Genomic DNA, 18,666 nt, shown 5'->3' on the forward strand with positions numbered 1-18,666 from the left:
CAAGGACGAAGAAGAAGAAGAATAAGAAGATGATGAATAAGATGACGAAAAAGATGAATATAAAGATGATAATTATAATGATAATGATGATAATGATGGTGGTGATGGTGATGGTGATGATGATAATGATAATGATAATAATAATAATGATGATGATAATGATGATGATGATGATGATGATGATGATGATGATGATGATGAAGATGATAGATAGGCAATTGACTGTGATAATAGGATCGAGGACGCATCTCGTTGAATGCACGACCGCTTTTTCATGATTTGTAAATTTTGTTCTTTTTTCTTCTTTTTTTTTTTCTTTTTTTTTCACCATCATCCCCGTAATTGCGTCCTACGGGTTTTAATTAAAAATGAAAAAGAACTTTCGTAATAATAATAATAATAATAATAATAATAATAATAATAATCATAATAATAATAATAATAATAATAATAATAATCATGATATTAATTGTTGAAAATGTTTCATGTGTTCGACAGTAAAAAAAAAAAAGAGAAGGAAAAAAAAAATAATAAAAAATGAAAAACGTGGTCGTATTTTCCTCGAGCACAACGTGGGATCTAACAAAGAAAAGTGCAGTTATAATAATTATTATATTATTAGCTATATCTATGTATATTTACAAAATCTTATGTGTATATATATATATATATATATATATATATATATATGTATATATATGTATATATATATAATCTTATATATATATATATGTATATATAAGGCTGAAAAGAATGAGAAATTCCTTTACATATTGAGTTTCGTGCATGTACATGTATATTATGTGTAATTATTCGTTGATTAATTCATATTATACGTTCGAATTTAAGATTATAATTGTTATGATCGATGATCGATGATCGATGATATTTTGTTAGATTTCAGGTGTTTTTAAGTTTCGTTGTTTCCTTATTAACATTTGAATTTAATGAACGTCCGTCTTTATATATTATCCGTTTATTTATTTAAAATGTTTAATCAGAGTGCGTCGAGAGAGAGAGAGAGAGAGAGAGAAAGGGAGAACGAGAACGAGAAATTAAATTTATGACCGAACGACGTAGAAATGATTTTCCAACGATTTTTATCGTATTTTTGTTTGTTTTCAATTTCTTTTTGTTTTGTTTCTTTTTTTTTTTTCTTTTTTCTCTTTTTTATCTTTTTGTTAGAACAACATCGTTGATATAGATACGGAAAGATAGATATGTCCAATGAATATTTCGTTTTTTTCACACGAGCAACTCGATTCATAAATTCGCTCGAATCGATTTTTTTCGATATGATATATTGGAATCATTGGAATCATTCAGGAATGCGAAGATAAATCGAGGCATCAAAATTAAACACGTGCCATTGTAACGGAAACCCAAAGTGCGTTCGGATAAGATATGATTTTTAAAAAGACGCGAGCTAACGCATCAGGATTGATGAGAGAAAGAGAGAGAGAGAGAGAGAGAGAGAGAGAGAGAAAGAAAGAGAGAGAGAGAGAGAGAGAGAGAGAGAGAGAATGTGTGCGTGCGTATGTGTGTGTATGTGTATGTGTACACGTGTATATTCAAATATGTTTGTCAGTATGTTTGTCATGTATGTTGCGTTCCTTAAGCATATCGCGGGTTCAAAGATATATATATATATATTACTTTGAAGAAATAGAAAGAGATGAGTAGCGACAAAAAATCCGATAATGAAGCTAATAACACATTTAAACGGTTTATAAAAAATAAGATACGATATACATTTATTTTTATTTATTTATTTATTTATTTATTTCTTTCTTTTTTTTTTTTTTTTTTTGAATATTTTTTTTCTCTCTCTAACGTACGGATAAATTAGTTTTGTACACGTTATGCACACTTATCATAAATTTGCGAACAAAGGAAAAAAGAAGAAAAAATAAAAAAAATAAAAAAAATAAAAAAGCTCACACATGCGCACACACACACACACACACACACACACACACAAGCACACGCTCAAGCACACGCGCGCACGCAAGTAAACAGAAAAAAAGGAGACATTTATAAAAATGTCTCCGAAAATTTGTAGCATTTTAATGTCAAAGTTATCGCTAGCGCAATCAATGAAGTAGCCAATTAATTTTGTGCCAAATTCGATAGAGAAATTGGATGATTAATAATATCTTGTAATCAAAAAAAAAAAAAAAAAAAAAAAAAAAAAAAAGGAGAAAAAAGAAAAAAAAATTTAGAAAAATGAAAAAATGTAAAAAAAAAAAAAAAAGAAAACAAAGCAAAGAAATTCCCTAGAATTGATTAAATTTGTTCGACGCTCAGTGAGAAAGGAAAAAGGTTGCGAAAACGAAAGGAAGAAATGAAAAACAAAACCTAAAAACAGAGATGTAAACAAAAAAATTTGAATCCGCGAAAGCTGAATATGCGTTAGCTGCCGCATTCCGTAGCGAAGAAGTTACCGATTCCTTGTTCTTATTTATATACTATTATATATGCATATGCATACATACATACATACATACATACATACATACGTACATACATACACACATATATATATATATACACATCTATACTTGCCTTAATCTAAATATTTTTAGACTTTTTAGATGGGTGCTCGCGCGAATATAAACGGTCCATTTTACTTAGATGAGATATATCTTCTAATATATACATACATATATGTATATATATATATATATATATATATATATTTATTTATTTATTTATTTCACTGATTCAAATATTGATTTTCAAATTAATATTAATCACTATGTCGGTTCGCGCATTCCGAGCGTCAAGGTACATAAAATTGATCTATATATTTTTTTAGATTCACCTTATTGGAACGATAATTATTCTTATCAAACTTTTTTTTATCTCTCGTTTCCCTCTCTGTCTTTATTGTTATATTTTTTTTATTTTTATTTTTTTTGTTTTTTTTTTTTTTTAATTTAATTAAATTATTACATCTTCGACAATCTCGGATTGCGTTCGTCGATTAGTCAATATGAAGATATATCGAAATTATTATCTTTCGTTTCATATTTAAAAGAAAAAAAAAAAAAAGGAAAAATGCAAAAGAAGAAAATGCAAAAAAAAAAAACAACAAAAAGAAAAGCAAAAAAAAAAAGAACAAACGAATAAACAAACAAAAAAGAAAAAAAACGTCATTGATCGAAATGATCGATATACGAGTATCGTAGGATCATATTTCGTTAATTATTGAAAAGAAACTTTCCTGTATTTTTTGGAAAGAAAGAAAGATAAACAGATAAGTAGATAGAAAAAAGAAAGAAATGAAAGAAAGCTTATGAGTAATTGGAAATGAAAAAGAATGACCAATACTTTACAACGTGAATCGTGTAGGCCGATTACACACACATACACCCACACACACACACGAACACAGACAGACACAGCCAGACAAAGAACGCAAAATAAATCTATGAAAACTTTTTCTTGTTCTCCTTTCATTCTTTTCACTGATAACCAAATAAATTTTTCCTTTATGATTATGATAAAACGTGCGGATAACCGCAGCATCCATTAAATTATTTTATTATATTATTTTATTATATGGACTTAATTATGATTGTTCTTGAATACGATAAGATAACATTTTGTAATAAACGATATGCATGCGTAAGAACTCAGAAAATGATAATTCTCGGTTTTAGTTTAAATAAATATACGATTTTTTTCTCTTACTTTTCATTGAAATTTTTTCATTGAGAACAAAACGTATTAAATTTAATAGGAATCTTAACATTTTTTCATTGATATGATCGACTTTTAATTTCTTGTTTTTATTTATGCGAAAAAAGGAAAAAAGCTGGCACTTCGTGAATTTGCCAAGTTCAATTTTTAATATAAATTATAATTATTTATAATATAACTTTTAAGTTGATCTTTTATGAATAAAAATTAATGATGAATTTAATTTTATAAATATTATTAAGTACAAATAAATTTTTTTCTGAGAAAATAAATTATCAATAATTGTAGGATAATAATATATTATAATCGATGGGAGACATTTGAAAGGGAAAGAAAAAAAATTTGATAATGAAATTTGATAATGACGATTTAAAAGGCTAAAAGAAATAATTTGATTTTGATCGAACGTCTTTACGTATCTACGTGTGTAAGAAAATGAACTAATTAAAAATTATTTAAAGATAATAATTAAGGTCAACGGAGGTATATATTATATCAGTAGGCATTCTAATCATCGTAGTGGGGATACTGCGGTCAGTGAGTTGGATGTTGCACATTATATAAAAAGACGTGAAACGTCTTTGATCATCAGTCAGACTTTTGTTTAACTTGGAAATCGATAGTAGTAAGTGAAAGGTTTTTACGCACTGTGGATTTTAGTCATATAAAACGCTCAAGGTTAGTCTTCTGATATAAAGTGTTATAAAAAAAAAAAAGAAGAAAAACGAAAAAGTATCTAATCGTTTCCATTTAATTTTACTTTTAATTATGTTTACTTTGAAATATTGATCCACATTTCTTTAATCGTACTAATGAATTTTTTCAAAGAGAAAAAAAAAAAAGAAAAAGAAAGGATCTAATCTCTTAATTATTTCTATTTAATTATCTCCATAATCAACATGAAATGTTAATCTAATTTTTTTTTCTTTTTTTTTATTTTTAAATTACAATAACGAACTTTTATAATATAATTTCTATTTTAATGTGTGCGAAAGAATTTTTTTTTTTTTTTTTCAAGGAGAACACGTTTTTGAGATTTAGATTTCTATTTTGTTGCGTAGAGAGAAAAGAAAAAAAAAAAAAAAAGGAAAAAAAGAGAAAAAAAGATGATTTCACAGTAAGCGGATAGTTGTAAGTTATTACTATGAAAATGAAATGTATAAAAAAATTTTGTAGAGGATTATGTAATATACATATATTTAAATTAGAAGCTTAATAGGATTTTTTTTATTTCTTTTTTTTTTTTTTTTTTTTTTTTAACGCGTGAGAGAGATCTCTCTCTTTCTCTCTCTTTCTCTTTCTCTTTTATTCTAGCGATTCGTTAAAAGCAAGATAGTTGTCAGTTTAAAAATATTTACAGTGATTCAATTATTTTTAAAATACATTTACATTCTCACGGAATGTCAGATTTCACTGTAATAGAATGATGAAATCGATGAATCATTTAGGAGGTCACGATTCAATTCCATTCAGAGATTCTGGAGTTTCATTCACAATCCGAACACGTAACATCGATTTTTCTTACTTAGACTTACTTTCATACGATGACGCGATTCGTCAAAAGAGCGGATATATACATTTTTATTTCTATTTGTTCATACATATGTACATATACGTATAAGAAATATATATATATATATATATATATATATATATTTCTTGAGTTTGAGTTCTGACGTAAGAAATAAATTTAAAGTGAAAAGAATGGAATGTATAAATTTGACGAAAGAAAATCTCAGTATGACAATTATTTGTCTATTTTTGTAAACGTTAACTTGTAAAACGTAAAATTTGTAAACGTTAGATCAAAATACTTTGATTTAATATCAAATATGAATGGAAGAATAGAGATAAATTTTCTCAAAAGAAAAAAAAAAAAAAAAAAAGAAGATTTACTTCCTATTTTTTAATAATTAATAATAAATATTATTAATGGATATTGGATTAAAAAAAACGTTCATTCTAAGTTTGAATAAAATGTAAAGAATTGAGAAAGCTTTGTATGTCGGATGGAACTCTAAAAAGATTGTTGACATACATTTGCGCATAATATGATTAAAAAATTAATTATAAAAATGACAAAATTTGTTAAAAAAATTAATCATAAAAATGTGTTTAATTGAACATTAGATGTCTAACAAGGAACCATTGTTCGTTGACATGGTCTACATGTACGAGAAAGAAAATGCCAGAGCACATCATACTATAAATTACGAAATGATTCATACGGAAAATCCGACACCGATATTACGACGAGGTCAAGCTTTCAATTTGGCATTGAGATTCAATCGTGAATACGTCGATGAAACTGATATCGTCAGACTATTGTTCAGTTTTGGTCCAAATCCAAATGTAATGAAGGGTACCAGAGGTATCAACACTATAACCAATCGAGACACTTATTTAACCGATTTAGAAGCATGGGGTGTAAGAATGGTAGCGATCAATGGAATGGATTTATCGGTTGAAGTTAGAAGTCCAATTGACAGTCCAATTGGTGTATGGCAGTTGAACGTGGAGACAACGACTCTTGGAAGAAAAGAACCTCCGAATACGTATCACTATGAAAAAGACATATACTTGTTGTTCAATCCTTGGCTGAAAGGTATATCATTCATAAATATGATAACAGATTTTTTTTAAGAAAAGAAAAAAAAAAAGAGAAAAAAAAGGAAAAGACAGAAAAAATATCTAAATATCTACGTTTGACGAAAAAGGATTTAAAAAAAAAAATAAAATTCTCACAGATGATCTGGTCTTCATGGAGGATGAACAACTTCTCGACGAATACATTATGAACGACGTTGGAAAGATATGGGTTGGCCCATGGGGAAGTTCTCGAGGCAGGGAATGGGTCTTTGGTCAATTCGACGCATGCATTTTACCAGCTTGTCAATTATTATTGGAAAGATCGGGTATCAAGGCTGTGTCCAGAGGAGATCCCATTAAAATGTGTCGTGCGATATCAAGAATCGTAAGTTAAAAAACAAAACAAAACAAAAAAAAAAGAAGAAGAAAAAGAAAATATATAGATATATGTACATATACAATATGATAATTTTGTCATTATGCAGGTAAATTCGAACGATGATCAAGGTGTTATAACTGGTCGATGGGACGGTGATTACGAAGATGGTACAGCACCAGCAGCCTGGACCGGAAGCGTCCCGATATTAGAACAATTTTTAGAAACAAAAGACGAAGTAAAATACGGACAATGTTGGGTATTCGCTGGTGTCGTAACAACCGTCTGTCGAGCACTTGGAATACCATCCAGAGTTGTATCAAATCTTGTATCGGCCCACGACGCAAATGCCTCGTTATCGGTCGATCGTTATTACAATGCTGATAACGAGGAACTCGAATATGATCCTAATAATATGATGGGCGAAGATTCGATTTGGAATTATCACGTTTGGAACGACGTTTGGATGGCCAGGCCTGATTTACCTAAGGGTTATGGTGGTTGGCAAGCGATAGACGCTACACCGCAGGAACAATCAGATAGTTTTTATCAATGTGGACCTGCATCCGTCGAAGCTATAAGACAAGGTGCCGTTGGTTATAACTTTGACGTTACTTTTATGTTGGCTTCAGTTAACGCCGATCTTATGAGATGGAAGGAAGATCCAGAAAGCGATTTAGGATACTCCAAGATCGATTGTAACAAATATCAGTTAGTTGAAACATTCTCTCTCTCTCTCTCTTTTTTATAAATTATTATATCACATATACATAATAATAATTTCTTTTTTAGTATCGGTCGAATGATCTTGACAAAAGCACCATGGATCTTTGATCCAAACGGTGACAAGGATAGAGAGGATATAACGTCCCTTTACAAAGCTAAAGAAGGTCAGAAAAAAATTTATTTATTTATTTATTTATTTATTTATCTGTCTGTTTGTTTATCTTCTGTGTTTTAATCTTATTATTATTGTTTTTCTCGCAATTTGTTATTGCAAAAAAAAAAAAAAACAGGCACGGAGGCAGAAAGATTGACCTTGTACAGAGCAATACGTAGTACAGACAGAGCAAAAAAATTTTATTCCTTGCCAGAACCAAGCAAGGAAGACGTTCAATTTGATCTAGTTGATCTCGAACGTGTTAACATAGGAGAACCATTTGCAGTTACCGTAAATATAAAGAATAAATCGAATAAACCAAGAACGATTCAGGCTATATTATCAGCAGGCAGTGTTTATTATACCGGAGTCAAGGCAAACTTGGTGAAGAGAGCCTCTGGTGATTTTGTTCTTCAACCTAATGCCAGTAAGATTAAAATAATAATCAACTTCGTTATAACGATGTATAATTTTTTTCTCTCTCTCCTCTCTCTCTTTCTCTCTCTCTCTGACATTCACATTCCTTTTCAACTATTTAATGACAAACTTATATCGAATAATTATCATATTTTAATGAATCATCAGACAAATAATGCTATATTATATAACGATTTATGTAAATTGATTACATGATTTTTTTTTTTTCCTTTTTTTTTTTTATTTTACTAGGAAGCGTTTAAAAAGACATTTCTATTTCTTCACGTGTATGGTAATTTTGTTTTTCTTTTTTCTTCCCTCTTTTTTTTTTTCTCTCCACCTCTATTTCTTCACAGGCGAACAACTAAGACTAACAGTCACCGTAGACGATTATCTGGATAAATTGGTAGAGTATTGTATAATGAAACTCTACACGATTGCTACGGTTAAAGAAACGAAACAAACTTGGGCGGATGAGGATGATTTTCAAGTTCTCAAACCTAATATCACTGTTAAGGTTCGATTTTGATAATTTATTAATGGAAATGTCAGAACATCAAAAAGGATAAAAATAAGTATTCCCTTAGAAAGATCTTGTTTCTAAAACATCAAATATTTACAGATCGAAGGTGAACCAGTCGTTGGAAAATCGTCGACCATAACGCTTAGCTTTAAAAATCCTTTGAAAAAAACATTAACTAATTGCAAATTTAATTACGCTGGTCCTGGATTGGCCAGAAACAAGATTTTACCTTTCAGGGACGTTGGACCATTGGAAGAAATTTCTGTGCAACATAATTTGGATCTAAAAAAAGCTGGCGAACAAAAGATCGTAGCCACGTTTGCCTCGAAAGAATTGGTCGATATCACCGGATCGGCTACGATCGAGGTCTTAGATGAGGATTGAATATTTGATATATATAAAAAAAAAAAAAATATTTTTCTCTTCTTTTTTTTCTTTCTTTTTGTAAATAAGGAAGATAAACTGAAAAAAAAAAAAAAAAAAAACAGTGGCCATAATAATTATACTTCTACATATTTTTACTAATTTAGTTTTTTTTTTTAAATATAACATTTTTAACGAGATCACAAATTAAAATGAAATTTCATAATTATTAGCAGAATGTAATAATCGTATATTTAAACTAATACATAAGTGCAACATATATAATCTTCGTTAATATTATCTTTTTTCTTAGTTTAAAAAAGTTTTCAATACATATACATATGCATATACATATATACACACACACACACGCACACACACATATATATATATATATATGTATATATATATATATAAACTATGTTAATATTATAAAAAAATATCTTTAAATTTTTAAACCTTTATTACAAACAAAACGTGAAAGATAATACGTGAGAAAGAAATCTAACAAAACAAAATATAACGAGCCCTCTGTAAGAACAAAAATAAAATTAAATTATTTATTAACTAAATAAACGTTTAGGTAATAAACCATGATTCACAAGTGATAGAAAAGTTGAAACAAAAAAATACAATGGAACATACAGTAAAATAGATAAGAAGAAGCAAGCCTTCTCTAGAAATAATTAAATCATGAAAATCATTCGATTCTGTTTGTTCGTTACAATATGTAAAATTAATTTCTTTATCTAAATACTTTATTATCTCTAAACGTTGATCTTTTATACTCAAAACACTTGACGATACTTTCCCAATGGAGTTTGATATTCTTTTCGTTTCTCTCTTTTGCATATCGTTAGAATTTTTAATCGAAAGACATACGAAACTTTCAGCATTATCAGATTTATCGGCGGATGATGAATAATCAGTTGTTCTTAATTCATAAAAAATATGTTCGACAGAAGATGATTTACTTTTAATACTAATCATTTCCTTGTCATCGTCATTAAAATTATTATTGTCGTAAAAACGAGAACAATTTTTATTAAAATATTCACAAGTTAATTGTTCGTCAAATTCTTTAGGATCTTTTTCAAAATATCTTACAGATTCCTCGAATGACTTTTTCGATGAACTTTTTTTACATTCGTCCGATTGATTATTAACGATCGTTTTATCTTTATAGATTCTAATGGCGTCGCATAAATTTTTCGAATGACAAGATGTCATTTGGAAAACATCCGTTACATCATTGATATCATTGAAATTTATATTAAAACGTTCGAAAGGACGTTCTTGCGAAATATTCGACGATCGTTTGAAAGAATTAGAAGATAAAGACGATTCTATCGTCGAAGAAGATGATTGATCATCGATCATAACATTTTTTATATTGGACGATTCTGATAAATCATTCGATGAAACAGATATTATTTCCTTGGTATTAGAATCAAATGGTATATTAGTTATGTTAATACGAGAAAATGCATCATTGGCATCGTTTGTAGTTTCCTGTAATTTATTCAATTTTATATCAACGTTTTCCAATTGCTCTTTGATACCTTTCAATTGATCAATCAATGATACCGATAACATAGATCTTTTAATAGCGACATTATTATTTATTTTCGATTCAGATGATTTATTTAATTCATTTTTATCCTCTTTAAAGTCATTTTCGTAATTAGGTTGTTCACAATATAAATCTACGGTTTCTGCGACCCATCGATCATTAAGATCATTAGAATCATTATTTTCTACTTTACATTTTTCTATTGATATTGGTAGATTGTCATTAGGTTGTTCACAATATAAATCTACGGTTTCCATGACCCATCGATCATTATGATCCAAATCTTTTTCCTCGCACGTGTATACCGATTTTGATTCAACGTTAATAATGGTCTTAATTTCGTTGCAATCGTTCGAAGAATTTATAATTAAATCAGTAGCACAATTTTTTTCCGTCGACGAACATTCGTTCATTTCTGTTAATAATAATGTCGATTGATCTTGCGAAAGAATTTCCGTAGCAACATCCTTCAATGATATTTTCAAATCAATATCATTGGGAGAAGGAACTATTTTATCGACATATTTAATACAATTAAATTTTGTATCCTCGGCGTTAGTATAAGCATCGCAAAATGATTTCGTATCCGTTATAGTTTGTGAACTTTTACATTTCTTTTCGTCGATCATGCATACGATCGTTTCGTCATTATCTTTGGATCGAACATTTTCTATTGATTTTATCCCTTGATCAGTATCATCATCGTCTGATTTCGAATCAATAAAAACATTGTTCAAAGAATCCCTCGAAATGTCATTTCTAATATTTGAATATTCTAATTTACTTTGATCTTCTTCAAATTTATTTGTCAAAGCATAAGATTTTGAAGAACATAAAATATCCGATAATAAATTCAATGACGTTTGTTGTTTCTTCTTATCTTCAATTAGATCAGAATCTTTTTTAATTCGATCTTTTAATTCATTCAATTTAAATTCATTTTCCTCGTCATTATCGTCGGTCGAATTTTCTAAAGAATCCTTGTCGATTTCGTTCGTTTTCTTTTTCCCGATAGACTGTTCGAAAATAAAATTGGTTTTTGACGATAACGAAGACGGACACGATAATTGACAACATTTTGATGATGTTACCATCGTTATTAAAGTAGATATTGAATTTAATTCAGGATTACAGTTTATATTTCTAAAAGATATTAAACTTGGTTGATTCTCGATTGATAATGTATCATGATCCAAATTGACATTACTTTTTAATATAGACTTTTCTAAAGTATCATCTGTTTTAATAATTTTTTCATTAGATGAATGTAATTTTTCGTTAAATGATTTTTCTTTAATATTTTCATTCATTGTTTCTTCGTCAATTTCATGATTTTTATATTCAGTGGATGGAATTATAGGGAATTTATCAGGAACTTCTAATAAAATCATCGATGACAAATTTCTATTATCATTTTTTTCATTAGAACATGAAATTTTCTCATTTTCCTCCCTTTTCTCATAATCTTTCGTGAAAATTTCCTTAGAAATATTTTTATTAGAAGAATTACGCGTAACTGATAACTTATCATCATGTTTATCTTTAAATGCAACTTTCAATGGATTTAATCTAGGTATATCTGGACGTGATTTAGATTCAGATTTTTCTTTCTTCGAATATAATTCGTCACTATTAACTCGGACCTTTGTCAAGGATGTATTCGATAATGGTATTTGTGATTGATTATACGGAGAGGAATGCGTTTCGGATAATAAATTACTATTGCCTTTTAATTCCTTCTGCGTTATTCTTATTTCTCTAAAGAGAAAAATGTCAATCAATAATAATATGAACACGCTTTAAAAAAAAATATTTATATGATACAGTAATATATATAATTGTATGTATAAAATAGATGTTAATTAAATAATAATAATAATAATAATAATAATAATAATAATAATATTAATTTTACTTACGCGAGTAATTCGCACAAATCAGTTACACATTTTTCGCCAAAATTATCATTCCTTCGATGCTCCTTAAAGAGATTATTCCTATTCGAGACTGTTGGCTCTGATGGATTAACGATTGATCTGAAAAAATGAAAATAAATTTTATTACATTATATTATTAGATAAGTAGTACCGGAAAGTAATGTCGCTTTCTTAAATTAAATTCAAACGAATAAATTTTTAACAAGTTTTTATTTTTAATCACAATCGAATATCGACATGCACAGAAACGACATTACTTTCCGGTTCCCCTAATATATTGGTTTCTTTTTTTTTTTTTTTTTTTTCTTTTTTTGTAATTTTATATTAACGATAATTTCGTTACTACATAAAAATTGAGACAAATTTTGATCGATCTAATAAATACATATATAAAATACAATATGTAAGAGAATTTTTTTTCTCTTAAGAAAAAAAAAAAAAAAAAAAAAAAAAAAAAAAAAAAAAGAAAAAAAGGAGAAAGAAAAAGAAAAGAAATAATAATTACTTTTTTATTTCTTGATTGTCTTTTTCAAAACGTTGCTGCCACGTACGACGATTAATCGGTTCATTATTTCGAAACGTTGGATTAGAAGCAAAAGATTTAACGGTGCCGCCTGGTTTCCAAACTGGTTGAACGTTGATTTGCCGCTTTAAACGGATATCATTAGATTTCTTCGATCGATCATGATGCTTGTCGATAACGTAGATCGACGATGACATTCTTGTTTTTTTTTCGCACACTTCATTACTTTTCTTATCTTTAATTGCTTGAACAGTTTCCAAACGTGCCCAAGCATTATTCTTAACCTTTTCTTTGTTATTATTGAAAGAAATATTTGAAATCGTACGTGCCGATTCTTTCGTCTTTTCTAAACTTTTTAATTGTTGATAACAAACGATCGGCCTTTCTGAACGATTTTGATTCTCTCTCAATGTTTTATCTTTCTTAAAGCTAATCAGTTTATTTTTTCTAACATTCGAAAAGGAAGAACTAGAAGATGAAGAAGCAGTTTGAAATTTTTTAGAAATAAAATTCATTTCACTTGCCATTTGATCTACATTCTTAATCGTACTAGATTTATTCTTTTCACCACGTTTCATTTTCATTTCCAATCTGAAATCATCGTATCGTTTTTATTATATTTAATCATAGAAAATAATTATTTATAATTCATAGAAAAGAATAATCTATATAAATATATAGGATGAAGCAAAAGTTTATAATTGATATTAAAAATAAATAACTCTTCTATGAGATTTTTTAGACTAACTTTTTTCTTTTTTCTTTTTTTTTTTTTTTCAGACTATCAAACTAAGAATCTAGCTTGTAAGATTACTAGCCTAAATGCATATCTGAATAGTCTTGAAAAAGAATAAATGACTTTTAAAATTGCTTAAAAACTTTTATAAATCCACTCTATATGTATATTTAATATATATTTCAATGAACCAACCTATTGTTTGATTGTCTTGTTTTCATATTATCTGAAACATTAGTTTTACGATTGACAGGCTTTTTAATATTTTCTTTATCACCTTCTACAGTAGAAATATCATTGGTTAAACGCAACATATCATTTATTAATCCCTTAACTTTATTTTTTCTATCAATCATTTTCTTCCTGCCATTTAATACTTGCTTGATCTATAAAAAATATAATAATTATATACACAAACACACACACACATATATATATATGTATATAAATACATATATTTTTCTAAAATTTTTATAAAATTTATTATTCGAAAATTCTTACGTCATTTTTTGGAAAATCTTGCCTTCCCTGAATAGATTCTAAATGTTTATAATATTGTTCTGTAAAAAAAGAAAGAAAAGGATGAAAGTAAAAAAATAAAAACAAAAAATAAAAGAATTAATTAATTTCTTTTCTCTGATAGTTCCAAATGAAAATATTAAACTTGATATTAAAGCAATAAAATAATTAACAAAAGAATAATATAGACAAGAGTAAAACAATTAATAAGAATTAATATAATGATCATTATAAAAACCTTCTATAGGCTTTCTTAAAGTTTTCTTAGATAGAACGAGCTTTTCCTCCTTCACAATTTTTTGAAGATCGTTAACACTTTTCGTTAATAAATCATTCATTTTTGTTATGGCTTCTTCACAATAATTATTATCACGAATATAATTTTTACATCTGTATAATGTAGATAAATGAAAGGGATATTATTATTATGATTCTAAAAATAAAATCAAAAAAAAAAAAAAAAAAAAAAAAAAAATAAATAAAAATAAAAAGAAGGAAATTAAATAGAAGTAAACAAACAAATAAATAAATAAATGATACCTCGTTATAATTTCGTTCAAAGTTTCATCGACTTCCGGCGTAGAAATAGAACGAATCACATTAAAATTCGGTAATTTTTCACGTAACTTTTTAACCCGTCGTAAATTGTCCGATAATTCCTCTTTAATTCCCGCCAAAGTGTCACAAACGTTTTCCTTTAAATCATTAGAATCATTGAAAAATAACGAATGATTTCTCATACGAACAATGGACAAACGATTTGTCGATCTATTGTTAGTTGTTCTTTTGAATATTCTTCGTCTAATACGACTAACACGTGCAAATTTTCGCATTAATTTAATTAACTTCGTTATGTCAAGGAATTTTTCCGAATACTTCGACGATAAATAAATATGATTGTATACATCGGCGATATTTGAAACGAGCCGATTTGAATTTTTCAATTTCGATGATGTATCCTTTGGCGTAACTCTATCAGAAATATTTTCTATGATCCAACGATTCGATTGATCTTGGGAATTTGTTTTTCTAATATTCGATAATACTACGTCCTTGCGTTCTTTCAAAGATTCGGAAATATAACATCGGCTATCTTCGGTTTCGTTCGATTTCGAAACGTCCTTATTCGGGTTTGTTCGGTTAATTTCGTTGAAATCCTTCGTAACAAATGAGAAATTGGAACGTAATGAATTTTTCAAAGAATTTTCTTTTGTTTTATCGTCAAAATCCTTTGGAATATTATCATTGGAATAAAGTTTTTTTCTCGTTCTTTCGAAATCATTTATCCAATTGAATATTTCATTCAAATCATCTTCATCATCATCTTCTTCTTCTTTTTCTTTTTCTTCTTTAATTAAATCTTTCGACGATACCTTCGTCTTACTTTTCGTATTATAGTCAGTATTTTCTGATTCAGGCCGATAAAATGGTAATTCGAATAGATCGAGAAAATTGGTATCACCTTTATTCGAATTTTTTTTTATGTCTTTCAATATATACGATTTGATATCGTCACTTTTCTCTCGAGTTGGTAAAAGAAAATCATCGTCTAATAGTTTCGTATTATTCGAATTTATACAATGACGCCATTGAAAAATATTCGAGTTCGTACGACGATCGTCTGACTCGTCTTTGTATTTCTTTGATGGCGTTCGAAAGAATTCTTCACCAGATATCCAATATTTCGATGAATCAATATCATTTGAATGTTTAATCAAATCAAAGGATTTGTTATGTTTCATTGTGACAGAAATTTTTTTTCATCAAATCGATCAATTATTTACGAATAATATTTACATCGACATAAAATTTCTTTACCTTTGTCGTTGTCAGATTTTAAAGAACGAAACGATAAGTGTGGCTCGACGTAAAGATTTTCATTTCTCGATGGTGTCAATATTAAACCATAATTATTCGACAAGTTTCCTTATTTCGAGATCGATTGTTTTTCATTCTCTTGCACGTGAGAAGACGAATGATAAAAAAGAAGAAAAAAAAATAAAGTCACAGAACAATATATCGTTTTTTCTTTTTCCTTATATATTAGATCGAAAATAAAACGTAATTAATACAGATTTATTTTGTGGAAAAAAAAAAATATATATATATATATATATAAAACCCACTGACACGCACAAACTTTACGATGAAATTATTACTTGTAGGATTAGAACAAATTATTTCAATGTTTTGTATGATTAAAATTTAGCCCGAATTACAAAGTAACCTCGTTAAAAGTTACAATTAATGAATATGAACTTGGAGTTTGTTGATTCATTTGTTTCACGTACGATCGTGTTTATGGTAGATTCATAAAACGTTTGACGATCTTTGATTTTCGGTAGAAAAAAAAAAAAAAGAATTATACTTTTACTTCATACTCTATATATACGCATATATATATATATTTTAGATTGGAAACCATGAAACGGGCGTTTTTGTTTAGTTTTATTTTCATTCCATGCCCGTTTCATGGTTTCCAACCTAATATAAAGTTTAGTTTCTAATGGCTCCCTATTTTTACTTCTAATATTCTATTTTATATATATATATATATGCATATGTATATATCTATAGTTAATTATTCATTGATGGGTAAAAGAAAACATGAAAGAATGTGGAGTATTTTTTATTATTTTTTATTATTTCTTAAAGACATTTTAATTCTCCTTTCATTTCTGTGTTGTTGCTGTTGGTGTAGACTGATTCGATGATTTTGAATCACGCATGGAAGCACTACGTCTTCGTTTTATTTCCTCTTGACGTCTATTCTTTGCTTCCTTTTGCCTTTGGGCCAGTAACTTGGCATAATCGGCAGCCTGTTCCTTACGTGCCAAACAACGCCTCTTTTTCAATGCACGTCTATGTCTTCTTCTCTATAAGTACGTAGAGACAAAAAATAAGATTGTTATCACATTTAAACGATTTTAATAATATCAATAAAAACGTCGACAATTATTTTTCTTTTATTATACCTGTAACGTTAATGGAGTAATAAGACGTTGTATTTTAGGTGCCTTTAGACGTTCCTTTTTGCCTTCTTTCTGAACAGGTCTTTTAACGACGAATTGACGTACATCGTCTTCCTTAGAAAGATTAAAGAGCTTACGAATTTTACTAGCTCTTTTTGGTCCCAAACGACGTGGAACTTGCGTATCGGTAAGTCCAGGAATTTCCTTAATGAAAATATACATTGACACAATTTACAAATATAACATATCAGTAATTATCTAATAATGGAAATAATTTCTATGAATTTTTAATTGTTTCGTTAATACACTGAGAAATGGGAGCCAATGTAATGAAACCATTTCTCAAATTAAAATAAATATTTCATTCATCATACTTACAATTAATAAATTCAAAACTATTTATCGTTCTTATTTATATCCTTACAATATGGAAATATACAACATTTCCAAGTTTATCTTTACCTGTTCTCCCTTTTTCGCAATTACCAGAGCAAGTACAGACAGATTCGCATCGACGATGCAACCACGTACAGATTTACGTTTTCTTTCACCATCGCGTCTGGGTCTATAGCAAGAGTGTCCCTTCGATAGTAATAATCGTACACGACCTATTAAAAGAATTGTTATTATACATTATCCTTGTAACAAAGTAAGTTATATATAGAATATTAAATGGAATTTTAAAAAATACTTGCCATTAGTTAAAATACCCTGTTTCATAGGGAAGCCTTGTTTATCATTACCACCAGCAATACGTACTACATATCCCTTCCATTCATCGCCAAGAGAATCGGCCTCTACCTCTGCTCCCATTCGTTTTTCGTAAAACATTCGGAGCTTGTGCTCGTCCGAAATCTCGAATAATTTTTGGCATCCTGTTGCCGGAAATGATACGTTCAACTGTAAATGAATAATCGTTAATTTGTTATTACTTTAAAAATGATTCAAATAAAATTTTATTATAAACATAGAGGTTAGATCGTATTTTCAACACGTTAATTCATTAATGATTTTAATAAGAAAAATAATTACAAGGAAAATTCATTCACTTTTAAACGAATAATATATCGTTATACGTGACATAGAAATATATAATCACTTTTTTTTAAACACTAATAAACAATCACGAATAGCGGCTGCAACATATGATCGTCGATGATTTGAATAACCTGTATCAAATATAAAAAACACACCTTATTAGAATTATTAATGTGAAAGAAATATGCGCGAGCCTTTGTAAGATTTTTAAAAGTAATCAAATTGTTCGAGGAAAGAAGGATTTCGCAAATATTATTGGATTCGTACCTTCATCGTGAAAAGATCTAAATATTAATACGAGCCATGAACGAGAAAGAACGTTAAGTAAAAATGCATCCGTTAGAGTGCGCTAACCGGATATCCTTTCAAATATCGAATCGCTACAATTTCGACAGAAGCTTCTAGTAAACATACTCCCTCGATAAATTATTAATAACTAAGTCAACAATTTTATTTTTTTTGTTTGTTATATTTCATTGTGAAAGTAAAGACGTTTACTTAAATATAAAAATAAT

The 18,666-nt window shown here is 28.2% G+C and overlaps 3 protein-coding genes across 5 annotated transcripts; 1 reads left to right on the top strand and 2 right to left on the bottom strand.

Annotated features, from left to right (window-relative positions):
* Positions 1-3,996: 3,996 nt before the first annotated feature.
* LOC124954924 (hemocyte protein-glutamine gamma-glutamyltransferase-like) lies at positions 3,997-9,133 on the top strand. The gene is made up of 8 exons (XM_047508591.1): positions 3,997-4,383; positions 5,836-6,310; positions 6,453-6,679; positions 6,780-7,381; positions 7,463-7,560; positions 7,687-7,977; positions 8,324-8,484; positions 8,590-9,133. The coding sequence occupies exons 2-8, from the start codon at positions 5,836-5,838 to the stop codon at positions 8,872-8,874; spliced, it is 2,139 nt and encodes a 712-aa protein (XP_047364547.1). The 5' UTR covers positions 3,997-4,383; the 3' UTR covers positions 8,875-9,133.
* Positions 9,134-9,354: 221 nt separating this feature from the next.
* On the bottom strand, positions 9,355-14,740 carry LOC124954923 (MATH and LRR domain-containing protein PFE0570w-like). Its single transcript, XM_047508590.1, has 7 exons — positions 14,682-14,740; positions 14,380-14,574; positions 14,124-14,182; positions 13,818-14,008; positions 12,869-13,477; positions 12,346-12,462; positions 9,355-12,184 (listed from the first exon to the last, which is right to left on the bottom strand). The coding sequence occupies exons 2-7, from the start codon at positions 14,477-14,479 to the stop codon at positions 9,433-9,435; spliced, it is 3,828 nt and encodes a 1,275-aa protein (XP_047364546.1). The 5' UTR covers positions 14,480-14,574; positions 14,682-14,740; the 3' UTR covers positions 9,355-9,432.
* A 2,014-nt stretch (positions 14,741-16,754) lies between these two features.
* LOC124954740 (40S ribosomal protein S6-like) lies at positions 16,755-18,527 on the bottom strand. Of its 3 annotated transcripts, none has more exons than XM_047508100.1 (5): positions 18,419-18,527; positions 17,809-18,013; positions 17,576-17,721; positions 17,117-17,317; positions 16,755-17,017 (listed from the first exon to the last, which is right to left on the bottom strand). In XM_047508100.1, the coding sequence occupies exons 1-5, from the start codon at positions 18,422-18,424 to the stop codon at positions 16,814-16,816; spliced, it is 762 nt and encodes a 253-aa protein (XP_047364056.1). In that variant the 5' UTR covers positions 18,425-18,527; the 3' UTR covers positions 16,755-16,813. The 3 variants fall into 3 exon arrangements, with proteins under 3 accessions (XP_047364056.1, XP_047364059.1, XP_047364058.1); XM_047508103.1 differs by lacking the exon at positions 18,419-18,527 and adding an exon at positions 18,213-18,237; XM_047508102.1 differs by lacking the exon at positions 18,419-18,527 and adding an exon at positions 18,146-18,168.
* Between the last annotated feature and the right edge of the window lie 139 nt (positions 18,528-18,666).

Source organism: Vespa velutina, chromosome 16, assembly GCF_912470025.1.
Source record: "Vespa velutina chromosome 16, iVesVel2.1, whole genome shotgun sequence".
NCBI lineage: Eukaryota > Metazoa > Arthropoda > Insecta > Hymenoptera > Vespidae > Vespa > Vespa velutina.

Coding starts and splice junctions, on each gene's coding strand:
- LOC124954924 (XM_047508591.1), top strand. CDS start 5,836: ATGTCTAACAAGGAACCATTGTTCGTTGACATGGTCTACATGTACGAG. Junction 7,561..7,686: donor CCTTTACAAAGCTAAAGAAG/GTCAGAAAAAAA, acceptor AAAAAAAAACAG/GCACGGAGGCAGAAAGATTG. Junction 7,978..8,323: donor TGTTCTTCAACCTAATGCCA/GTAAGATTAAAA, acceptor ATTTCTTCACAG/GCGAACAACTAAGACTAACA.
- LOC124954923 (XM_047508590.1), bottom strand. CDS start 14,479: ATGAATGATTTATTAACGAAAAGTGTTAACGATCTTCAAAAAATTGTG. Junction 14,183..14,379: donor TTTAAGAAAGCCTATAGAAG/GTTTTTATAATG, acceptor CTTTTTTTACAG/AACAATATTATAAACATTTA. Junction 12,463..12,868: donor GACAATCAAGAAATAAAAAA/GTAATTATTATT, acceptor TCATTTTTTCAG/ATCAATCGTTAATCCATCAG.
- LOC124954740 (XM_047508100.1), bottom strand. Junction 17,722..17,808: donor ACAGGGTATTTTAACTAATG/GCAAGTATTTTT, acceptor TTCTTTTAATAG/GTCGTGTACGATTATTACTA. Junction 17,018..17,116: donor TTACTCCATTAACGTTACAG/GTATAATAAAAG, acceptor ACGTACTTATAG/AGAAGAAGACATAGACGTGC.